Source organism: Dipodomys ordii, unplaced genomic scaffold (assembly GCF_000151885.1).
Source record: "Dipodomys ordii isolate 6190 unplaced genomic scaffold, Dord_2.0 Scaffold26, whole genome shotgun sequence".
NCBI lineage: Eukaryota > Metazoa > Chordata > Mammalia > Rodentia > Heteromyidae > Dipodomys > Dipodomys ordii.
The window spans coordinates 4,383,309-4,400,645 of NW_012267242.1; the positions used below are offsets into that span (position 1 = coordinate 4,383,309).

The 17,337-nt window shown below is 41.1% G+C and overlaps 1 protein-coding gene across 1 annotated transcript in view; it reads right to left on the reverse strand.

Annotated features, from left to right (window-relative positions):
* Positions 1-17,337, reverse strand: part of Ush2a (Usher syndrome 2A (autosomal recessive, mild)) — a 640,567-nt gene that overhangs the window by 42,671 nt on the left and 580,559 nt on the right. The window contains exons 61-62 of the mRNA XM_013015154.1: positions 9,566-9,793; positions 1,490-3,006 (exon numbers count right to left, since the gene is read on the reverse strand). Coding sequence (XP_012870608.1) covers positions 1,490-3,006; positions 9,566-9,793 — 1,745 coding nt within the window. The remainder of the gene's footprint in view (positions 1-1,489; positions 3,007-9,565; positions 9,794-17,337) is intronic.

Sequence of the window (17,337 nt, forward strand, 5' to 3'; positions counted from 1 at the left end):
GAGCTGAGGGACAGTGCCCAGGCCCAGAGTTCAGGTCCCACAACCAACAAAAAAAAAAACCAAAAACCAAAAAATTATTTATTACACTTACATAAGTCAGATAAAGAGTACATTTCTTTTCAACAATGTCACCCCTTCTTAACTATGCCTCTCTTTTTCTTTGTGGTTCTTGCACTCCTTTGATCTTCTCTTCCTCTTCGTCCTTTCTTGTGCCCATGTCCACTGTGATGGGATTATCAGTTTATTGGTCTGCAAACCCATATCTGTGTTTGGACTTCTAAGAAATTCCATGAGGTCAAGTTTGATTTTCTACATAGGGATTATTCTTTTTCTGGACTTTTCTGTAATTGTTTTTAAAGCCAGTGTCAGTTTCTTTCAGGTACTAGGACATCGCGTTCTGCTTCTTACTGACCAGCTACAGATTCATAAAGGGCCACATGCTAATTTCCAATGTTAGTAGACATCAATATGCTTTAAAACCAAACAACCAACCAACCCAAACAAACAAACAATGGTACAAGTTGAGCCCTAGTGACTCAGGCTTGTAATCCTACCTACTCAGGAGGCCGAGATCTTAGGTTCTTAGTTCAAAGCCAGCCAGGAGAGAAAAGTCCATGAGACTCTTACTTCCAACTAACTACCCAACAGCCAGAATATAAAGTTCTGGCTCAAGTGGTAGAGCACTAACTAGTCTTGAGCAAAAAAGGCTCAACCCAGGTCCTAGTTCAAACCCTAGGACTGGCAATGAAGTTCAAACCTAAACTTCACTTAGCATAATGTTCTGTTTTATGAAATGAATATCAACGATACCTTCAATTAGAATGTATGATGAAAAGATTTGTCACATATGCTTCAATGTTACTGCTGAATTTTCTAGATTTATCTTTCCTTTTTTTCTTCTTCAGCCTAGTTTAAAAAAATCACTTTCAGCCGGGCGCTGGTGGCTCACGCCTGTAATCCTAGCTACTCAGGAGGCTGAGATCTGAGGATCGCGGTTCAAAGCCAGCCTGGGCAGGAGAGACCGTGAGACTCCTATCTCCAATAAACCACCAGAAAACCGGAAGTGGCGCTGTAGCTCAAGTGGTAGAGCGCTTGCCTTGAGCTGAAGAGCTGAGGGACAGCGCCCAGGCCCAGAGTTCAAGCCCCACGACCGACAAAAAAAAAAAAATCACTTTCATATCTGGAAAACCAGCACCCTTTCCCCCCTACTCCCCCCCCTGAAATCCTTTGGAATATCAGTTTCAAAGGGCAATCATGTAAACAAGATTTCTGCAACTTGCATGCATAGACAAGTAAAGAAGAAGCCTGTATAAAATACACAGCTCTGGAGCAAATATGAACATTTTTTTTTTTGGGTCCGGTCATGGGCTTGAACTCTGGGCCTGGGCGCTGTCCCTCAGCTCTTCAGCTCAAGGCAAGTGCTCTACCACTTGAGCTACAGCGCCACTTCCAAGTGGCTGGCTCTTAGAAAACCCAGCAGAACACCTACCTATGAAATGGCTTTAGCTGTTTCACTAGGAATGAGCGTGTACCAAAAGAACTGTGGGTTGTGTTGAAGTGTGTGGTTTTTGTTTCTCTGTCAAACAGCTCACGGACGAAGAGGGTATAGTTGAGGATGTCACTACTGGTTCTCACTGGAGGGTCCCAAGTCACTACGATCTCCTGAGGGCCCGTGGCATGTAGTTTTGGAGGTTCAATCCCTGATGGTGCGGAGGGGCTGGTGCGCTCTTTGACAAGTGGACTCAGGATGCTCCCTTGGCTGTTGATGGCAGCCACTGTGTAGCCATACTCCACACCTGGGGTCAGGGTAAAGTCATGATAGCGTGTTTCCAGGCCGGTATACACAATAGTTCCATCCCTCCTAAGTTCATAACTTCTCATCTGGCCATTTGGATTTCTTGGGGGTTTCCATGTGATTTCTATGGACACTGAGCCAGTGACTTGCAATGTTGGGGGGTCCATGTTCTCTGGTGGGGCTTCTGTTGTCCGGGCAGATTTTGACACACTTGTTGTACATCCTCCGTTGGTGCAGGCTGTGAGGGAGACATTGTACTGCGTATATGGCTGTAGGTGAGGTAGCAGCAGAGACAGGTTCTGTCCGCCCAGGTACTCCTCACCATTACATCCAAGCAAATATTTAGTGATCCTTCCATTTGGACGTGAGGGGGGTGACCAAGATACATTTATTTGATTGGCATTGATGGTCCGAAGAGTTGGAGGACTCACTCCGGACGGAGCAGCCTCAGGGGTGGTGATGTGGGTGGGAATGCTGGCCGTGCAGCCTCCACTCGTACAGCCTAGGATGGCGTAGCTATAGGTGGAGAAAGGAAGCAGTTCGTGGTCAGTGTAACTGAAAGTCACCGCATCAAAGCTAAAAGGATAGAGCGTTCCATTTCTTCGTAGCTTATAGGACTGGATAATGCCATTGGGGTGCTCTGGAGGACCCCAGGAAATCAGTAGTTCTGGAGGATTCATCGATACATAGGATACCTCAGGTGGAGACAGTCTTTCTGGAGGTGCTGCTAATGTCCTCACCATGCTCCAAGAGCTACAGGTATTCCCGGCCGAATTCCAAGTACAGATTTTATATTCACACTGCGTCCACGGCTGCAGGTCTGTGTCATGATACGTGAATGTTTTCCTTTCGGTATGGAATTCGGAGAAAACAATTTTCTCATCGGCCTGGATTGTCTGCTTCCCCCCAGCTTTTCTCTCAAAGCATCTGCGAATCACTGCATAGCGAATTATCTTTCCATTGGGATTAATGGGCTCAGACCAGTGCAGTTCAACACTGGTGGACTCCACAGTTTGGACTGTAGGAGCCAACTGAGAGTCTGGAGGGGCTTCCTGTGTCCGGAGTGGTTGGGGTGCTGAGTGTGTACAACCTGCCTCCGTACAGGCCTCCAGGGTCAGAGTGTAGAGAGTGAAGGGGTCCAGACGTCGGAAGAGAAACTGGCGATTCAAACCCGTGTAATCCAGCAGCCCGTCACTGAAGATGTTGTACATCTGGGGAAGAGAAGCAAGGGGATCATGTGTAGTAAGATTCCCTTTTGTATATCTACTCAACTTTTTAAAATACTTACCCTCTTTTTTTATTGTGAGAATAACATACAGAGGAGTTACAATTACATGGGCAAGATAACGAGTACGTTTCTTATCAAGCATTTGTTTCCCCTTCCTATCCCTTCCCATATTCCCCCAACCTCCCCTCACCTGATCCCCCCCCCCCCCCGCCCCACCAAAGCTGTAAAATTCGTTTTTTGACATAACGACTTGTACATCTTATTGTTGCAATGGGTCCACCTGTATCCCTAGTTAAACAATTTGTTTTTGCCCTTCCCCTCCACAAATTATACCAACATCAAATACAGTGAAAGCTGGGGTTATACTGTGGGGAAGGGACATACAAAGCAACATAGAAATCATCTTATAAATGTGTTAGAAACAATTGCATGAAAGGAAAAAACATTTGAATACTTATCTTGAGGTTCATTCCCCTAACATCAACTTATCTGACCTTTTCTGCTTGACTCAGACATATACTAGTTATTGCAAATAAGGGAAACCATGGGAGCTATATTTTTTTGGGCCTGACTTACTTCACTTAATATACTTTTTTCCAAGTCTTTCCATTGCCTAACAAATGATCACAAACAAGACCATACTAAAGCTACCAGCACAATTATGTTTATTGAAGCATTATTTACCATAGCTAAGATACAGAACCAATCCAGATGCCCCTCAATAGGTGAATAGATCAAGAAAATGTGGTATATATACACAATGGAATTCTATGCCTCCATCAGAAAGAATGCCAATACTTATCCTCTTCACACCTGATTTGGATGACCTTAATTCAGAAAGCCACATTAAGATAGCACTTTTGGAAATGTGATTTTTTTAAAAAAAATTCAAAACAAGAGCCACCAAAGGAGAACCCATTATTTTAAAGTTGGATAAGCACAGAAATGGCAGGACAAAGGGTGAATTAATTCATCAGTGATCCTCACTAGACACTATGTTGGAAATGAACTTTATAACTTGAGGGGGAGAAGGGTTAGGAGGGAAAAATTTGGAGAAAACGAGGAAGGGGGTGACATTGTCCAAAAAGAATGTACTCATGACTTGACTTATGTAACTGTAACCCCTCTGTACATCACCTGTACAATAAAATTAAAGAAAAAACAGTTGAACAATACATAAGCTTTTATCCAAACCTCAAGGTTATTAAACTTAAGCAGTGCCTTTTACAATAATTTGAACTTAGTGCCTTGTTTCTTTTTTTTGTACATTTTTTATTGTAAAAATGTTGTACAGAGGGGTTACAGTTATGTGAGCACGGTAATGAGTACATTTCCTATTGAGCATTGTTGCCTCCTCCTTTGTTTTCCCCCTACCATCCCTTTCCTCCCACCTCCACAACTATCTCCCCCCCCCGCCCCGCTGAAGTTGTAAAGTTTGTTTCAACATAGTGTTTTGCACATATCATTGCTACATTATCAACCTATATCCTTATTTAAGCATTTTGTTTTTTCCCTTCCTCTCCCCGAATTAGAGAAGTGTATATACAAGATGCAGGGCACCGACATCAAATACAGAGAAAACAAGGATGATAACATGGAGGAGAAACACACAAAGCAACAAAAATCACATAGTACATTACAAATACATTAGAAAAAATAGCAAGAAAGAAAAAAATATATCTGTGTCCCTATCTTGGGGTTCATTTCACTTAACATCATCTAATCTGGTCATATGTACATAGCTTTTGGCCTTTTCTGCTTGTCCTACACATGTATTAGTTATTACAAATCAAGGGAAACCATGGGGCCTATGTTTCTCTGGGCTTGGCTTACTTCACTTAATGTAATTTTTCCAAGTCTTTCTGTTTCCTAACAAATGAGGCAGTGTCATTCTTTCTGATGGAGGCATAGAATTCTATTACACACACACACACACACACACACACACACACACACACCCCACATTTTCTTGATCCATTCATCTACTGAGGGGCATCTGGGTTGGTTCCATATCTTAGCTATGGTAAATAATGCTGTAATAAACATAGTTGTGCTGGTAGCCTTAGTATGGCCTTAGAGTCTTGTTTCTACTAAGTAGCATGAAGTTGACTCTACTAGTTGAATCATACCTCCAGCCCTTTGTTGAGTTAGTCATGTTCAAGGATGTATCTCACCTGATGCTTAAGCCAGCTTGTGCTTTCCTGTGTTGCTGAGGATGAGTGGTGTGTGACCCTGTGCCCAGTCATTGTGCTTCCCTCCTAGCTGGGATGACCACTACAACCAGCCATTGATTGTGCTCAAATATCATGAACTTCTATGTCTAGGCTGGCTTTGAACCATGATCCTCCAAAGTGTCTACAGCCCAAGTTTTTATAGGCTTGAGTCACTATGCCTGGACATATCTATCTATATCTATATCTACATCTCTATATATTTAAATAGGAAAGAGTATTCAAACCTACTATTTTATAGATCTCATTCTGCCTAGGGCAGGAAGGGCTGATTTAAATTTTCTATCTTCCAAAGAACTCTAGCTATGTGGCTCATGATCTAAGCAGCTATTTTCCACCATGCGTTCCCAGTATACTGTGCTATTCAGTGCCAGAGGCCTAGAGACAAGGGACCACTTGTCTTGGACCTTCAGATCCTTCAAAGAGTAACTCATGTCTCTTCCTAAGATAATTGTCTCAGGTGATTTGTTGTAGTGACAGAGAGTTGACAAATATGTGTGTGTGTGTGTGTGTGTGTGTATGTTAACTGGTCTCATTTTAAATATCCTTTCTTTTTTTAAAAAAAAGTCCAGGAGTTTGAATTCAATCTCTAGTCTGCTAAGCAAATACTCTACACTTGATCTATACTTCATATAGCCATGACATGCATTTTTAGGTAGGCAATTACCAAATTATAATCCTATTTTGCTACATTTGTTCTCTCCCTGTTTTTCAAAGTGATTATTTTATAATTTCTCCTTTCCCTGTTACATGCTAACATTTTCCCCCTTCATCACAGGACAAACAATGTTGATGTTACCCCATCTTCTCCTTAGCAAATCCAAATTAGAATGGAATATTCTCAAGTGATATATCATCGCTGGCTGGCCCTAGAATTTTACACATACTGTGTAGATGGTCCTTGACTTAACACATTTTGACTTTGTGATGGCTAGAAAGCATATCTGTATAGCTATTTTGTTTTTACTTTTGGTATAGTGGGTAATAAACTATACAGGCATACATTCCAAATATTATAAAGTCATTATATAAAGTGAGACAGTCTTGATACACATTTAAAGTAGGTGAGATGAAATTATGATGCTAGGTATTTTAAGAACGTTAAAACTCATTTTCTATTTAACAGCACTGCTCACTAATAATGGATGTAATCCATTGTACATCGAGGGGCATCTGTATTTATTTCTGCTCTCTCCTCTTGCTGCGGGTGAAGTGAGTATGTATGTTCTATTAGAGATCACCCAAGCTCCATGTCCTGTCTCCTGTTTCCTCCAACTGGCTTTACTCTTCAATCATTGTCATGATCTCCTTCTCAGGTTATTTCTAGAGTATATGCTCATACTCCAGTAGGTTTCATAATTTTTTTAAATAAAACGAGTATTATCACAGTCCTCTGGCTACTGTCCCCTTCCTTCACTTTTCTCCCCCATCTCAAACTTCTTTAACTAGTTTCTGTCCACATTTCCACCTTTCCAAGTTTGTCCTAAAGCCATCCTATTCAGGTTTCCCATGCTACCACCTGATCTGGTCCGGACCACAGTGACCTCATTCACCAAGCCAGGGCCGCTTCTCATCCCTCCTGTGACTTGGTCTCTGAGTGGCACTTGTCATATTTTCTCTTCAGTTTTGTGACCTTCTAGTCACTTACTTTCCTTACTCCCTCTCTTGCCTCTTCTCAGTTTTCTTGGCTGCATTATTCTTCTTCACTCACCCCATGAATCTCATATGCCCCAGATCCCAGGTTTTCTTCATCACGAGGTACATTCTTTACATAGTGGATCTCCTCCAGTATGGGTTTTATTTGTTACTCTTTTATGTGGTGTTAGGAATGAGATCCAAGACTTTGCAGATGCTAAGCAAGTGGTCTACCACCGAATGGCCCGGCACCACAGCTCCTACCAACAGATTCCAAATATTTATCGCAATGATGACTTCTCTTGGGTGTTCTAGCCTTGTGCTTCTGACTGCCTACGTGCTTCTCAAACCTATTCACCTATCAGACTCCCTGAGTTAGCAACTCAAGGGCAAACTTAGAAGTAACTGTGAAACTCTTTTCCTCTTTTTATTTTACATCTATGTAGTCTGTCCATGAACAGAATTTATCTCCATCCTCTGGGTGTATCTCCAGATCCTCCGCCCCCCCTTCTTAATATCCATTCCAACTAGAGACATCATTAATTCCAACCTGAATTCTCCTGTGCCTTGGCAAAAGTTACTTTTACAAACAGAAATTTGATCTTTCTATTCATTTGCTTTATTTGCCTTTAGTGAATTTTCATTGCATGGGGAATAAATTCCCAGCACCATTCCACAGCCACAAGACTGAGCATACTCTGCCTCTGACCAATGCCTGAATCTCTTCTACGGCCATCTTTCCCTCTTCCTCAGTGCTTCATCTACACTGCATTTCCTCCTTTCCTTGAATCCACCAAGTTCATTCCTGCCTCCAGGCCTTGCCTTTGCTGTTCACTCTGCCTGGAACGTTGTGCCCCATATCTTCACATGACTGACTCTGTCTTGTCATTCAGGGCTCAGCTCAAATGTCAACTCAATTCAAATGATTATCCATTCTAAAATAGCCTGAGCAGGCATAATTACATGACTCTATTTAATTTTCTTTATAACATCCATTGCTCTCTGAAATTCCCTTGCTTGTTTATTTACCAGCTTATTGTTTGCTTTTCTGTCTCCCCTCTCCACTTCCATCCTTCCCCACGCTGATTCATACACGTTGTAAGGGTGGTGACAGTAGGGACCTTTTCTTGTAGCGTTCACTCTTGAATAAGTGCATGGCACTTAGTAGCAACTCAATAAATATTTGGTGAAATGTAATTGAAGGTAAGAGGAGTCAACGTTCCTCTTGTCAATCATGCTAGGGAGAAGCAGAGTGCTGGGAGAGACCAGTCCTTTCTAGAAGCCTTGCCCGAAGGAAAGGCAAAGCTTTCTACTAAAGAGCTGTAATTCAGAATTGAATATTGGAGAGATGAAGCTCAAGATGTTCAGTCTGATGGTTGAAGAGAACCGGGTGTCTGTCAGGAGCAGACATAGGCAAGGCTGGTTTGAAGTGGGTGATCTCTGTTATGGGCAGTGGGCTCACAGCCCATTGAGAGGCCAATGAAGAATGAGCCCAAGCCCTGGAGATCCAATTTCAGCTCCAAGTTATTTTGCTGCATGCAATTCCCTGCTGTTTTTCCTCTCCCAGAACTTTAAGGGATACATGGCTCTCGCCTGAAATCCTAGCCATGCAGGAGACTGAGATCTGAAGATCATGGGGTTCAAGTCAGCCGGGGTAGGAAGAGACTCTTATCTTCACTTAGCCACCTAAAAGCTGAAGGTGGAGCTGTGACTCAAGCGGTAGAGTGCCAGCCTTGAGTGCAAAAGCTAAGAAAGGGACAACATTCAGGCCCTGAGATCAAGCCCCAGGCCAGGTAAAGACCCCTCTCCCAAATAATAATAAAAAGTTGCAGTTTAGTCATAACTGTGCTATGTGGAATTAACATGGTGTCTCAGCCACCTTGGGAAAGAGCAGCTGGGGCTGGGGATGTTGTAGTCCCTGTCAGATGAGGAAGGCCTGAGGAGTGGGAGGGTCCAAGGAGACTGAGGTACCGGTCCACACGCCCTTGGGGAGGGTCAGGAAGGGAGATGAGGCGCCACTCTCTGGTGAGTGGGGGTAAAAGGCATCAGCACACAGGCTCTCCATGGGAATGCCATCTCCTTCCTTCCCACAGGCTGGTGATGCCAGGATGTCATAGTGCTACTTCCAGAACTTTCTCAGGGCCACCTACGGAAGTCAGTCAGGGAGTTAGCAGATGCATATGTCTGGCTTAGTGAGCTCTGTCCAAAGTGCAAATTAGGCAAGGCTTCAGCAGATTAACGGGCAGGATAATTCCAGAGGCAATAAGCACATGGTCATGGAGAGTTCAGATTTGCTCCGACTTGCAAGTCTCAAATCCCACCATGGGCTCAAAAAGCTGTTTAGTTTTAATGTGCCTCCTATTGTGCAGTGCTTCTCACCTAGCGGGGCTGATGTGAAGATTAAATGAGGTAATATATGGAAAATCATTTAGCCCTGAGCTGGGGTTGTAGCAAAGGTGTTACACACACACACACACACACACACACACACACACACACACACTCACACACACAAGACTTTTCTCTGATCTATAAGTAAGTGCCTAGAGATGCCATCAAGCAGAAGTAAGTAGGCTGTGAAAGGACTTTTCCCACAGTGGCCTGATGGTATGTGCCAAGCTCTTCTGTGCATCCGGAGGACATCAAGCATGATTTCACATGTGAGGTGGAGATTACCTTTAGGACTCCATTGGTTCTCACAGGCTCTGACCACTGGAGTAGCAACGCCCGGCCATTTTCTTTCTGTTCTACCGTAAACTTGCTCAGTCCACTGGGGGAAGATTCTGAAGTTCGAATCAGAGTCCAAGGGCTTGAGACATTTCCTGCGCGGTTCACAGCCACCACACCAATGTGGTAGGTGGTGAATGGCTCTAACCCGTAAAGGTGGGCTTCATGCCTTGTACCCTGTAAGGAAGATGACAGATGGGATTACTTTTAGAAACGGGCACCGATGACTGGAAGATCCTTCTCGGATATACTTGGTTCAATGCATAGGTCTACAACAGGACCAGCTTTCAAACTCTCACTAAGAGTTTTGTTAGTGATACTGGTTAAAATATTCACTGTTCCTATCTGTTAACGATTATATTCCAATGTGTTAACTATATTAAATGCTCCATATAACCCCTATGTTCCCATTGACAAATATGATCTCAAATACTCCAGGAATTGTAGATCATATAGGATCTTTGTCTTTTCAGAGATTGCAACCTAAAGATGTGGATATGGATATTAAAAAAAACAACCACCACCACCACCACGTATGGCTTTTAGACCAGTAGTGCATCCAACTCATGATAAAAAATATCATAGTATTAATTGCATGCCAGAGGCTAGGGTAACTGCCCACCAGGTAAAACCTTAAAACACGGAGAGATTTAACCAGAACAATTCTAATTCTCAAATCCCCAGTGCGGTTTGTTTATTCTCCCTTCAACTCCCCAACCTTACTCTCTCATTCTCCTGGTGTGTATTTATGTCTTACAAATTCAATAAAACGAACACATGAGAGGAAACAGTCATAAGTCCATTGAATTATCACTGTTCAAAACACCCTTGGAGAAGTGTACCATTGATATAAATATAAACATATTCTCACTTGGTAAAAACCTCATAACATCAGGAAACAGGTCAAAAGTAATTGCTACCTAGGCTTTGAGAATTTAGTCTGTTGATTTAAAAGAAAATTAAAAAAATAGCCGAATTAGATGGGATTTTTGCTTGTTTGTTTGTTTTCTTGCTTGGAGAGAAACATTTAACATATTTTGCATAACTACACTGGAGCTGAGAATCTTAATGCTTAGAATGGCCCTGGGGTGTTCTTTTCACATCTGGACTGGGTGGATATGTCTATTTAAAGTAGGAATTATGTCTGCAAGTGGTGTAGTAATGTGGGTATAGATAAACACACGTGCATACACACAGAGTTGTGTACCATATCAACTGGCTATGGTATCATGAAGTTTGACTGGGTGAATGAGATGCATTTAATGATGTTTGCAACCATCTTGGTTGATTAAATGTTTAGATATGACAATCTTCAGTTGTGTTTTGTGTGTGTGTGTGTGCACGTGCATGTGCACCTTGGTGGTGGTGGTGGAGGTGGGCAGTGAGGGCTTGGATTGAGAGTAAGGAAGAGCAGAGGAAGTTATTTCTGAAAATAGCTAGCCAGCAATACCAGGCACAATTATATGCAAGGAATTCTCTTTAGTTTTCAAATAGCCAAATACACTTTGGGAAGAAAACTAAAACAAGGTAACAAAATGAAATGGAGCAATTGCCCAAATAAACTGATGAAGCATAACTGAGGAATTGTGCAGATAATTTTTGACATGCTTTCTGTCACTGTTAGTCTGCAAGTTTTAGCTGATAACTTTTCTTATTATGTGTTAAACCCAGACAGATAAAATACAATTTCCTTTACATATCAGAAACTTGTAAAGTCAATTTTCCTGTTTCAATAAGACCCATTATGATATTATATGCTAACGTCTTGAAATCTTTTAATATTTAAACATTTGCTAAGCGACCAGACTATGAAACAAATTTTACAGAAATACTAATTTCTCTTTTTTAAAATATTAAAAGTTAGATCATCAATATTTAAAAACCTTATTTCTCCATACAACATTGGATGAGTCTTTTAGATAAATATAGCACAGAACTAGAATGACCATAATGAATATTAAATCTGAAGATGCTACAAGTCATGATTACAAACATTCTTTGCCGACAAATGATTCCTTTTCTGTGGAAATAGGGCAAACACCAGCAAGATTAATAATGCAAAAAAAAAGAATAATTCTTTGTGCAGAATATTGTCAAGAAGAATAGCATAGGCTCCAAAGTAAATTGTAATCACCTCTAACAGATTATAGATTAAAAAAAGGTAGGCTGTAGGGACACTTAGAGATAGCTTTTGTCATAAGAAACATGAAAAGCATGTGGGCGATAAAGCAAAAACATATGTATATTGTCAGTAGCTGCACCTGCTCAATTACAGTTTATTTCAGAGCTGAGAATTCTGTTCATCCCCTAGATGGCAATACTATCCAACACTTTTGGTAACATGAGTACTCAATGATTAACGACCAGCATCTAGTCATCCAGCCTACTCCAGGCAACCATTAAAAAAATAACAAAACTGATTTCATTATAGATTCTTTTAATAAACATTTATGGCTCAGATCCTTGAAAGCAAAAGTAGTCAAAATGCCCCGGCCTCAAAACCTCCACCGCCTTCATGTAGAAGCATGACCTGCAAGTCTTAAGTTCAAGTTCAAGGATGTATGGCACAGATGTTTAGAGGTATGGTCCCACAAAGGGTGATTTCAGCAGGGTTTGGTTTAATCTGGTTTACATTTATCTCTTTCTCTTAAAAATAGAAATAATCACATACTAGAATGTAGAAGAGAATTTCTGTATTATGAAATTATACTCAGGACAGAATCTTAGGCTAATTTGTTATTTCTGAAGAGCTATCAAAACAAAAATAGAAAAAGGAAAAAATTCCATTCACACAAACACACCCCTCAAGCAGATCTCATGAATAGCCATGCATTTTGTCAATGATTGGGTCACAAGAGAAAGTGAAGAAAATCTAAAAATGACAAAACAAACCTTACCAATTTATCCATTGAAATTTTAGGAAGTAATTTATGTTTTCTCCTGAACAGATTTCTCCTACTAAGTTTGTTATTTTAGAATCCTATTTTAAAATCTTATTGTGAGTGAAAATTAGATGTTAGTATCCTTAAATTCAGGATTAAAAAATACTTTTATCATCTTAAACTCAGGATTTTTAAGTCTTGCTTTATTTTCTGCCCCTTCTTATGCAGAAACACCATCTACCCTACTCAATGGAGAAAATCATTACTTCCCCACCCCGCAAGCTGGGTGCCAGTGCCTCATGCCTGTAATCCTAGCTACTTAGGAGGATAAGGACTGAGAAAGCAGTTCAAACCCTGCTTGGCAAGAAAGTTGGAACTTATATCCCATTAAGAGTACCAGCTAAAGATAGCACTCCATACCAACACACACACACACACACACACACATCCTTAATTATTTCCTTCTGTTCCTCTACAGTATTCTCTCTCCCACCATTCCACAACCGCCACAAACCCTGCTCCTTTTCATCTTCCTCAGAGATTTTCCAGAAAATGTTCCTTCTTCCTGCATACACTTTAGGAGAAGAATACAAAAGCACAATGACTATGTACATCTGATCATTCAAAATAGTAGTTATCAAAAGGAACTTCAGGGAATGGAAACAAAAGTTTTTTTTCTTTTTTGCTGTTTAGATATTCTTTTTGGGTTTTGTTTTGTTTGTTTATTTATCTGTCTTCAAGAGTGTAAGGGGAGGGGCTGAGAAGGTGGCTCAGTGGTAGAGCCCTAGCCTTGAGCTAAAGAGCTGAGGACAGTGCCCAGGCTCAGAGTTCAGACCTCACAACCGAAAAGAAAAGAAAAAAAAAGAGTCAAAGGGAGGCACTGAACGGTGGGACTCGGGGTGAACTAACTCAGCAGTAATACTCTCTAGACACTATGTTGGAAATGTACTCTACAATTTGAGGGGGAGAGGGGGTCAGGAGGGAAAAAACCTGGGAGAAAATAAGTGAGGGGTGACATTGTTCAGAAAGAAATGTACTCATTATAGCACTTATGTAACTGTAATCCCTCTGCACATCACATTTACAATAAAAATGTATAAACACAAAGAAATTACAATGCATCTTGGAAAAAAAGGAAACGGAGGGAAAGTGGTTAAACAAATGTAGCAGTGGTACTCATTAGACACAATGTTGAAAAGGAACTATACAACTGGTAGGTGAAGATGGAGAGAAAAACTGGGAAAGAGGGAAGGGTTGACACTGTCCAAAAAGAACTGTACTCTTTACCTGACTTATGTAACTATAACCCCTCTGTATGTCATCTTTATAATAACACTTAAAAAAGGAAAATCTTCTGTCTTCCTCTCCATTACCATTTTATTCCTTTTTACCTCTTCACACTGCCTTCTTATTGATTCTTTGGAGACATTATGTTTGTGTGTGTGTGTGTGTGTGTGTGTGTGTGTGTGTGTGTGTGTGGAATTACTCACCTGTGGCTTACTAATTTGAATTTACTTTAAAATTGTTTTGTCTTTGTCTATTCTTACATCTCTATCCATTCACAGTAATATCTAGAAGTGATTGGCTACTTTGGTTAGCAGTAGATGAAGAGAATAGCACAATAAAGGGATGACATAGTTTACGAAACCATTTTACAAAAGATTTTAAGGAAGAAATACTTTACTAGACACAATCCTTTCTCCACAATCTTTCCAAAGAGATTTAGCTCCTTTTCTTATTTTTTTTTAAAGCATGAGGGTCAGGATATATTTATGGGGCGTAAAAGGCGAGGCTTGGTGCCATAGAGGATCTGCTGGCGATCTGAACTACATTTTAACCTCTCAACTCTGCTCCTGGTGACACACGGAGCACTGTGAGTCTTCGGCAGTCTGACAATATTCCACCATCCCCTCGGATTATTTTTGACGAGTTGAAGTGCCCCAAAGGTGGCCGTGGGGGTCAATAGGTTTATGTAGGTGGAAAATGATCAAAAATTACCATTGATCTGTAGCTGTCAATAAAAGGCTGCGTGGGATACTCCGTGCACAAATGTTTAAACTGCATAAAGCTACCTAACTTAGTCATCTTTGAGGCTATTGATCTGATGATCCAGCAGTTTTCACAGCTTTCCCTCTGGTCTTTGTGGTGGGTTTTTGCTAAGTGCACTTACCTTAGTCCTGAGGAATCTTTTTAGCCTGCTCTCAGAAGTGGGTCACAACTGTGTTTTATTGTAGGGGAGAATGCGCTTATTAATTACCTTCAGGAAAGGGTTAATCTTCCTGGTGACCATCTACTTTGTCTCAAACCAATGCCATTTCTTTTGTCTTTGCCTTTCATTTACCATCCCTACTTCTACTGGGCAACTCATGCTAAAATGAATGAGTTTGGGTTAAAAGTCCTGACCAGACAGTGGGGTTCCATTACCTCTTGAGTGCTCATAAATGCCACATCTCGGAGAGGGAGCGATTCAAAATGTTGGCCTTTTTGCACAAAAAGAGCTTCAGAGCAATCCGGATTTAAATATCCCAACCACTCAGAGACTTTGCTGTGTTACATTTTACTGTCTTACAATGAGAAAAATAAAGGAATAGTTAGAGACAAGAGCTGGGGTTTCTGGATCAGGTTATAAATAAAATATGAGAAATAGTCCCAGCTCTCATTTACAGTTACCTAAAAGCTGCAGGTTCAGATTGAGTGCCTGCAGTTAATTGCATGACTTTTATGCCTTTTGAGGCTGACAAATCAACACAAAACATTATTTTCTTTTCAGATAATTTGAGGTATGGGTTCTGTAGGGTCATTTTAATTTTTCTATTTATAAAAGTAATGTTTGGCTTTCCCAAAGGTTGACCGACATATTTATATCTAGTCATTATTTTGGACAAATCACTCTTGATTCAGAAGTGATCTCTTCACTACCCATTAGCCAGATACCAAACTTAAATATTTATCTATGATGAACTCAGCATAAGACTTCCAAGACTGCAAAACGTTAAGATTATTAGAAAGTTTCACACACATACTTTCATTACCACTGCCTTTTCTACCTACATTTCTCTAAGCTAGGGGGACTAAGGACATATTTATCACTGGCATAACATTTTCCCTCTAAGTTATTCAGAATGAACAATCGACTTACAATACAAGAAAGGTTTGTGACCTGTTTTTGAGGTACTGGAAAGTGTGGGTCTGGTAGCATCACCAAGTGCCAAAACTGTCAGTTTTGCTCAGTTCTCTAAATATTTTTGAGTATCTTTATGTAAAATATGCTGTAAAAGCTGGGCACCAGTGGCTCACACTTGAAAGCCTAGTTGTTTAAATGGCTGAGATCTAGAGGAATGTCGTTTGAGGTCAGCTAGGGCACAAAAGTCCATGAGATTCTATCTCCAAAATGTCTAACAGAAAGCCAGGCCGGGGGCATGGTTTAAGTGGTAGAGTTATGTAGGTAGAGCCAGCTGAGCAAGTGTAATGCCCTGACTTTAAACCTTACTACCACCAAACAAACAAACTATCAAACAATCAGACTTCTGTAACATAAGATGGTACACATATGATTTTAATTCTGAGTAACTTAGAATTGAATCTTGCCAATCGACAGTAAAAAGATGCATGCAGCTAGGCACGGTGACTCACACCTGTAATCCTAGCTACTCATGAGGCTGAAATCTGAGGGTCATGGTTCAAAGCCAGCCTGGGTAGGAAAGTCTGTGAGACTCTTATCTCCAATTAAACACCAGAAAACCAGAAGTGGCACCGTGGCTCAAGTGGTAGAGCGCTAGCCTTGAGCCGAAGAGCTCAGGGACAATGCCCAGACCCAGAGGTCAAGCCTCATGACTGTAAAAAAAAAGATGCATGCAACTCAGAAAATGGTTGTACTAAGGTTAGGTGTGGTGGCACATGCCTGTAATTCTAGCTAAATGAGAGATAAAGATAGGAACTTTTCAGTTTGAAGACATTTCAGGCAAAACAGCAAGACCCTACTTCAAAACACAAGCTGTGTGTATTGGCTCATGTCTGTAATCCAGCTATGCTGGAGGACTATGGAGGCCCGAAGGTGGCCCCAGGAACGATCAAGGGACTCTATCTGAAGTATAATAAATAGCAAAAGGAGCTGGGAGCGTGGCTTGAGTGATAGGGTGCTTACCTAGAGAGTGCAAGACTCTGAGTTCAAACCCCAGTCCTGCCAGAATGTGGTAGTGCTACATGTGAGAGCCAGGACAACATGATGGGAATGGTTCATGGAATGAAGGAGGTAAAAATTTGGGGAAGACTTCATTGAGAAGTGACATTTGATTCAGGCTAGGAAAGGTATGGAATCCCATACAGTGAGGAGTGGAAAAAAGAAGAGCAGTAAAAAGCAGATCTGTGCAGAAAACAGCTGGTAGTTCTGGCATGTAGAGGCTGATGGGTGACAGAGGGCTTGGTGGGGGTGTGGCTGGGAAGGGGACAGTGGCTGGACTAGCTACGTTGTGAATGTCTCCTTGAAGCTTTTGGAATTCATTAAGCAATGATGTTATCAAATCCTGTTATTAGAAAACAATGAATGGCATTTAGATAAAAAATATTTCAGAACTGAGTGCTTCACAATGCAACTCAAAAGAACAATGGAGAACTCATTTAAATGTTGCTTGAGTGTGATATGGTAATGAAACAGTGAAGCCATCAGGAATCCATCAGTGCATTCTCTTATTGGATACTCAGCCAGCAAGCATGCATAGCCATTTCTAGGAGGCAATGAAGCAAATAGCACATTTTCTTTCTTTTCTTTCTCTTCTTCTTCTTCTTCTTCTTCTTCTTCTTCTTCTTCTTCTTCTTCTTCTTCTTCTTCTTCTTCTTCTT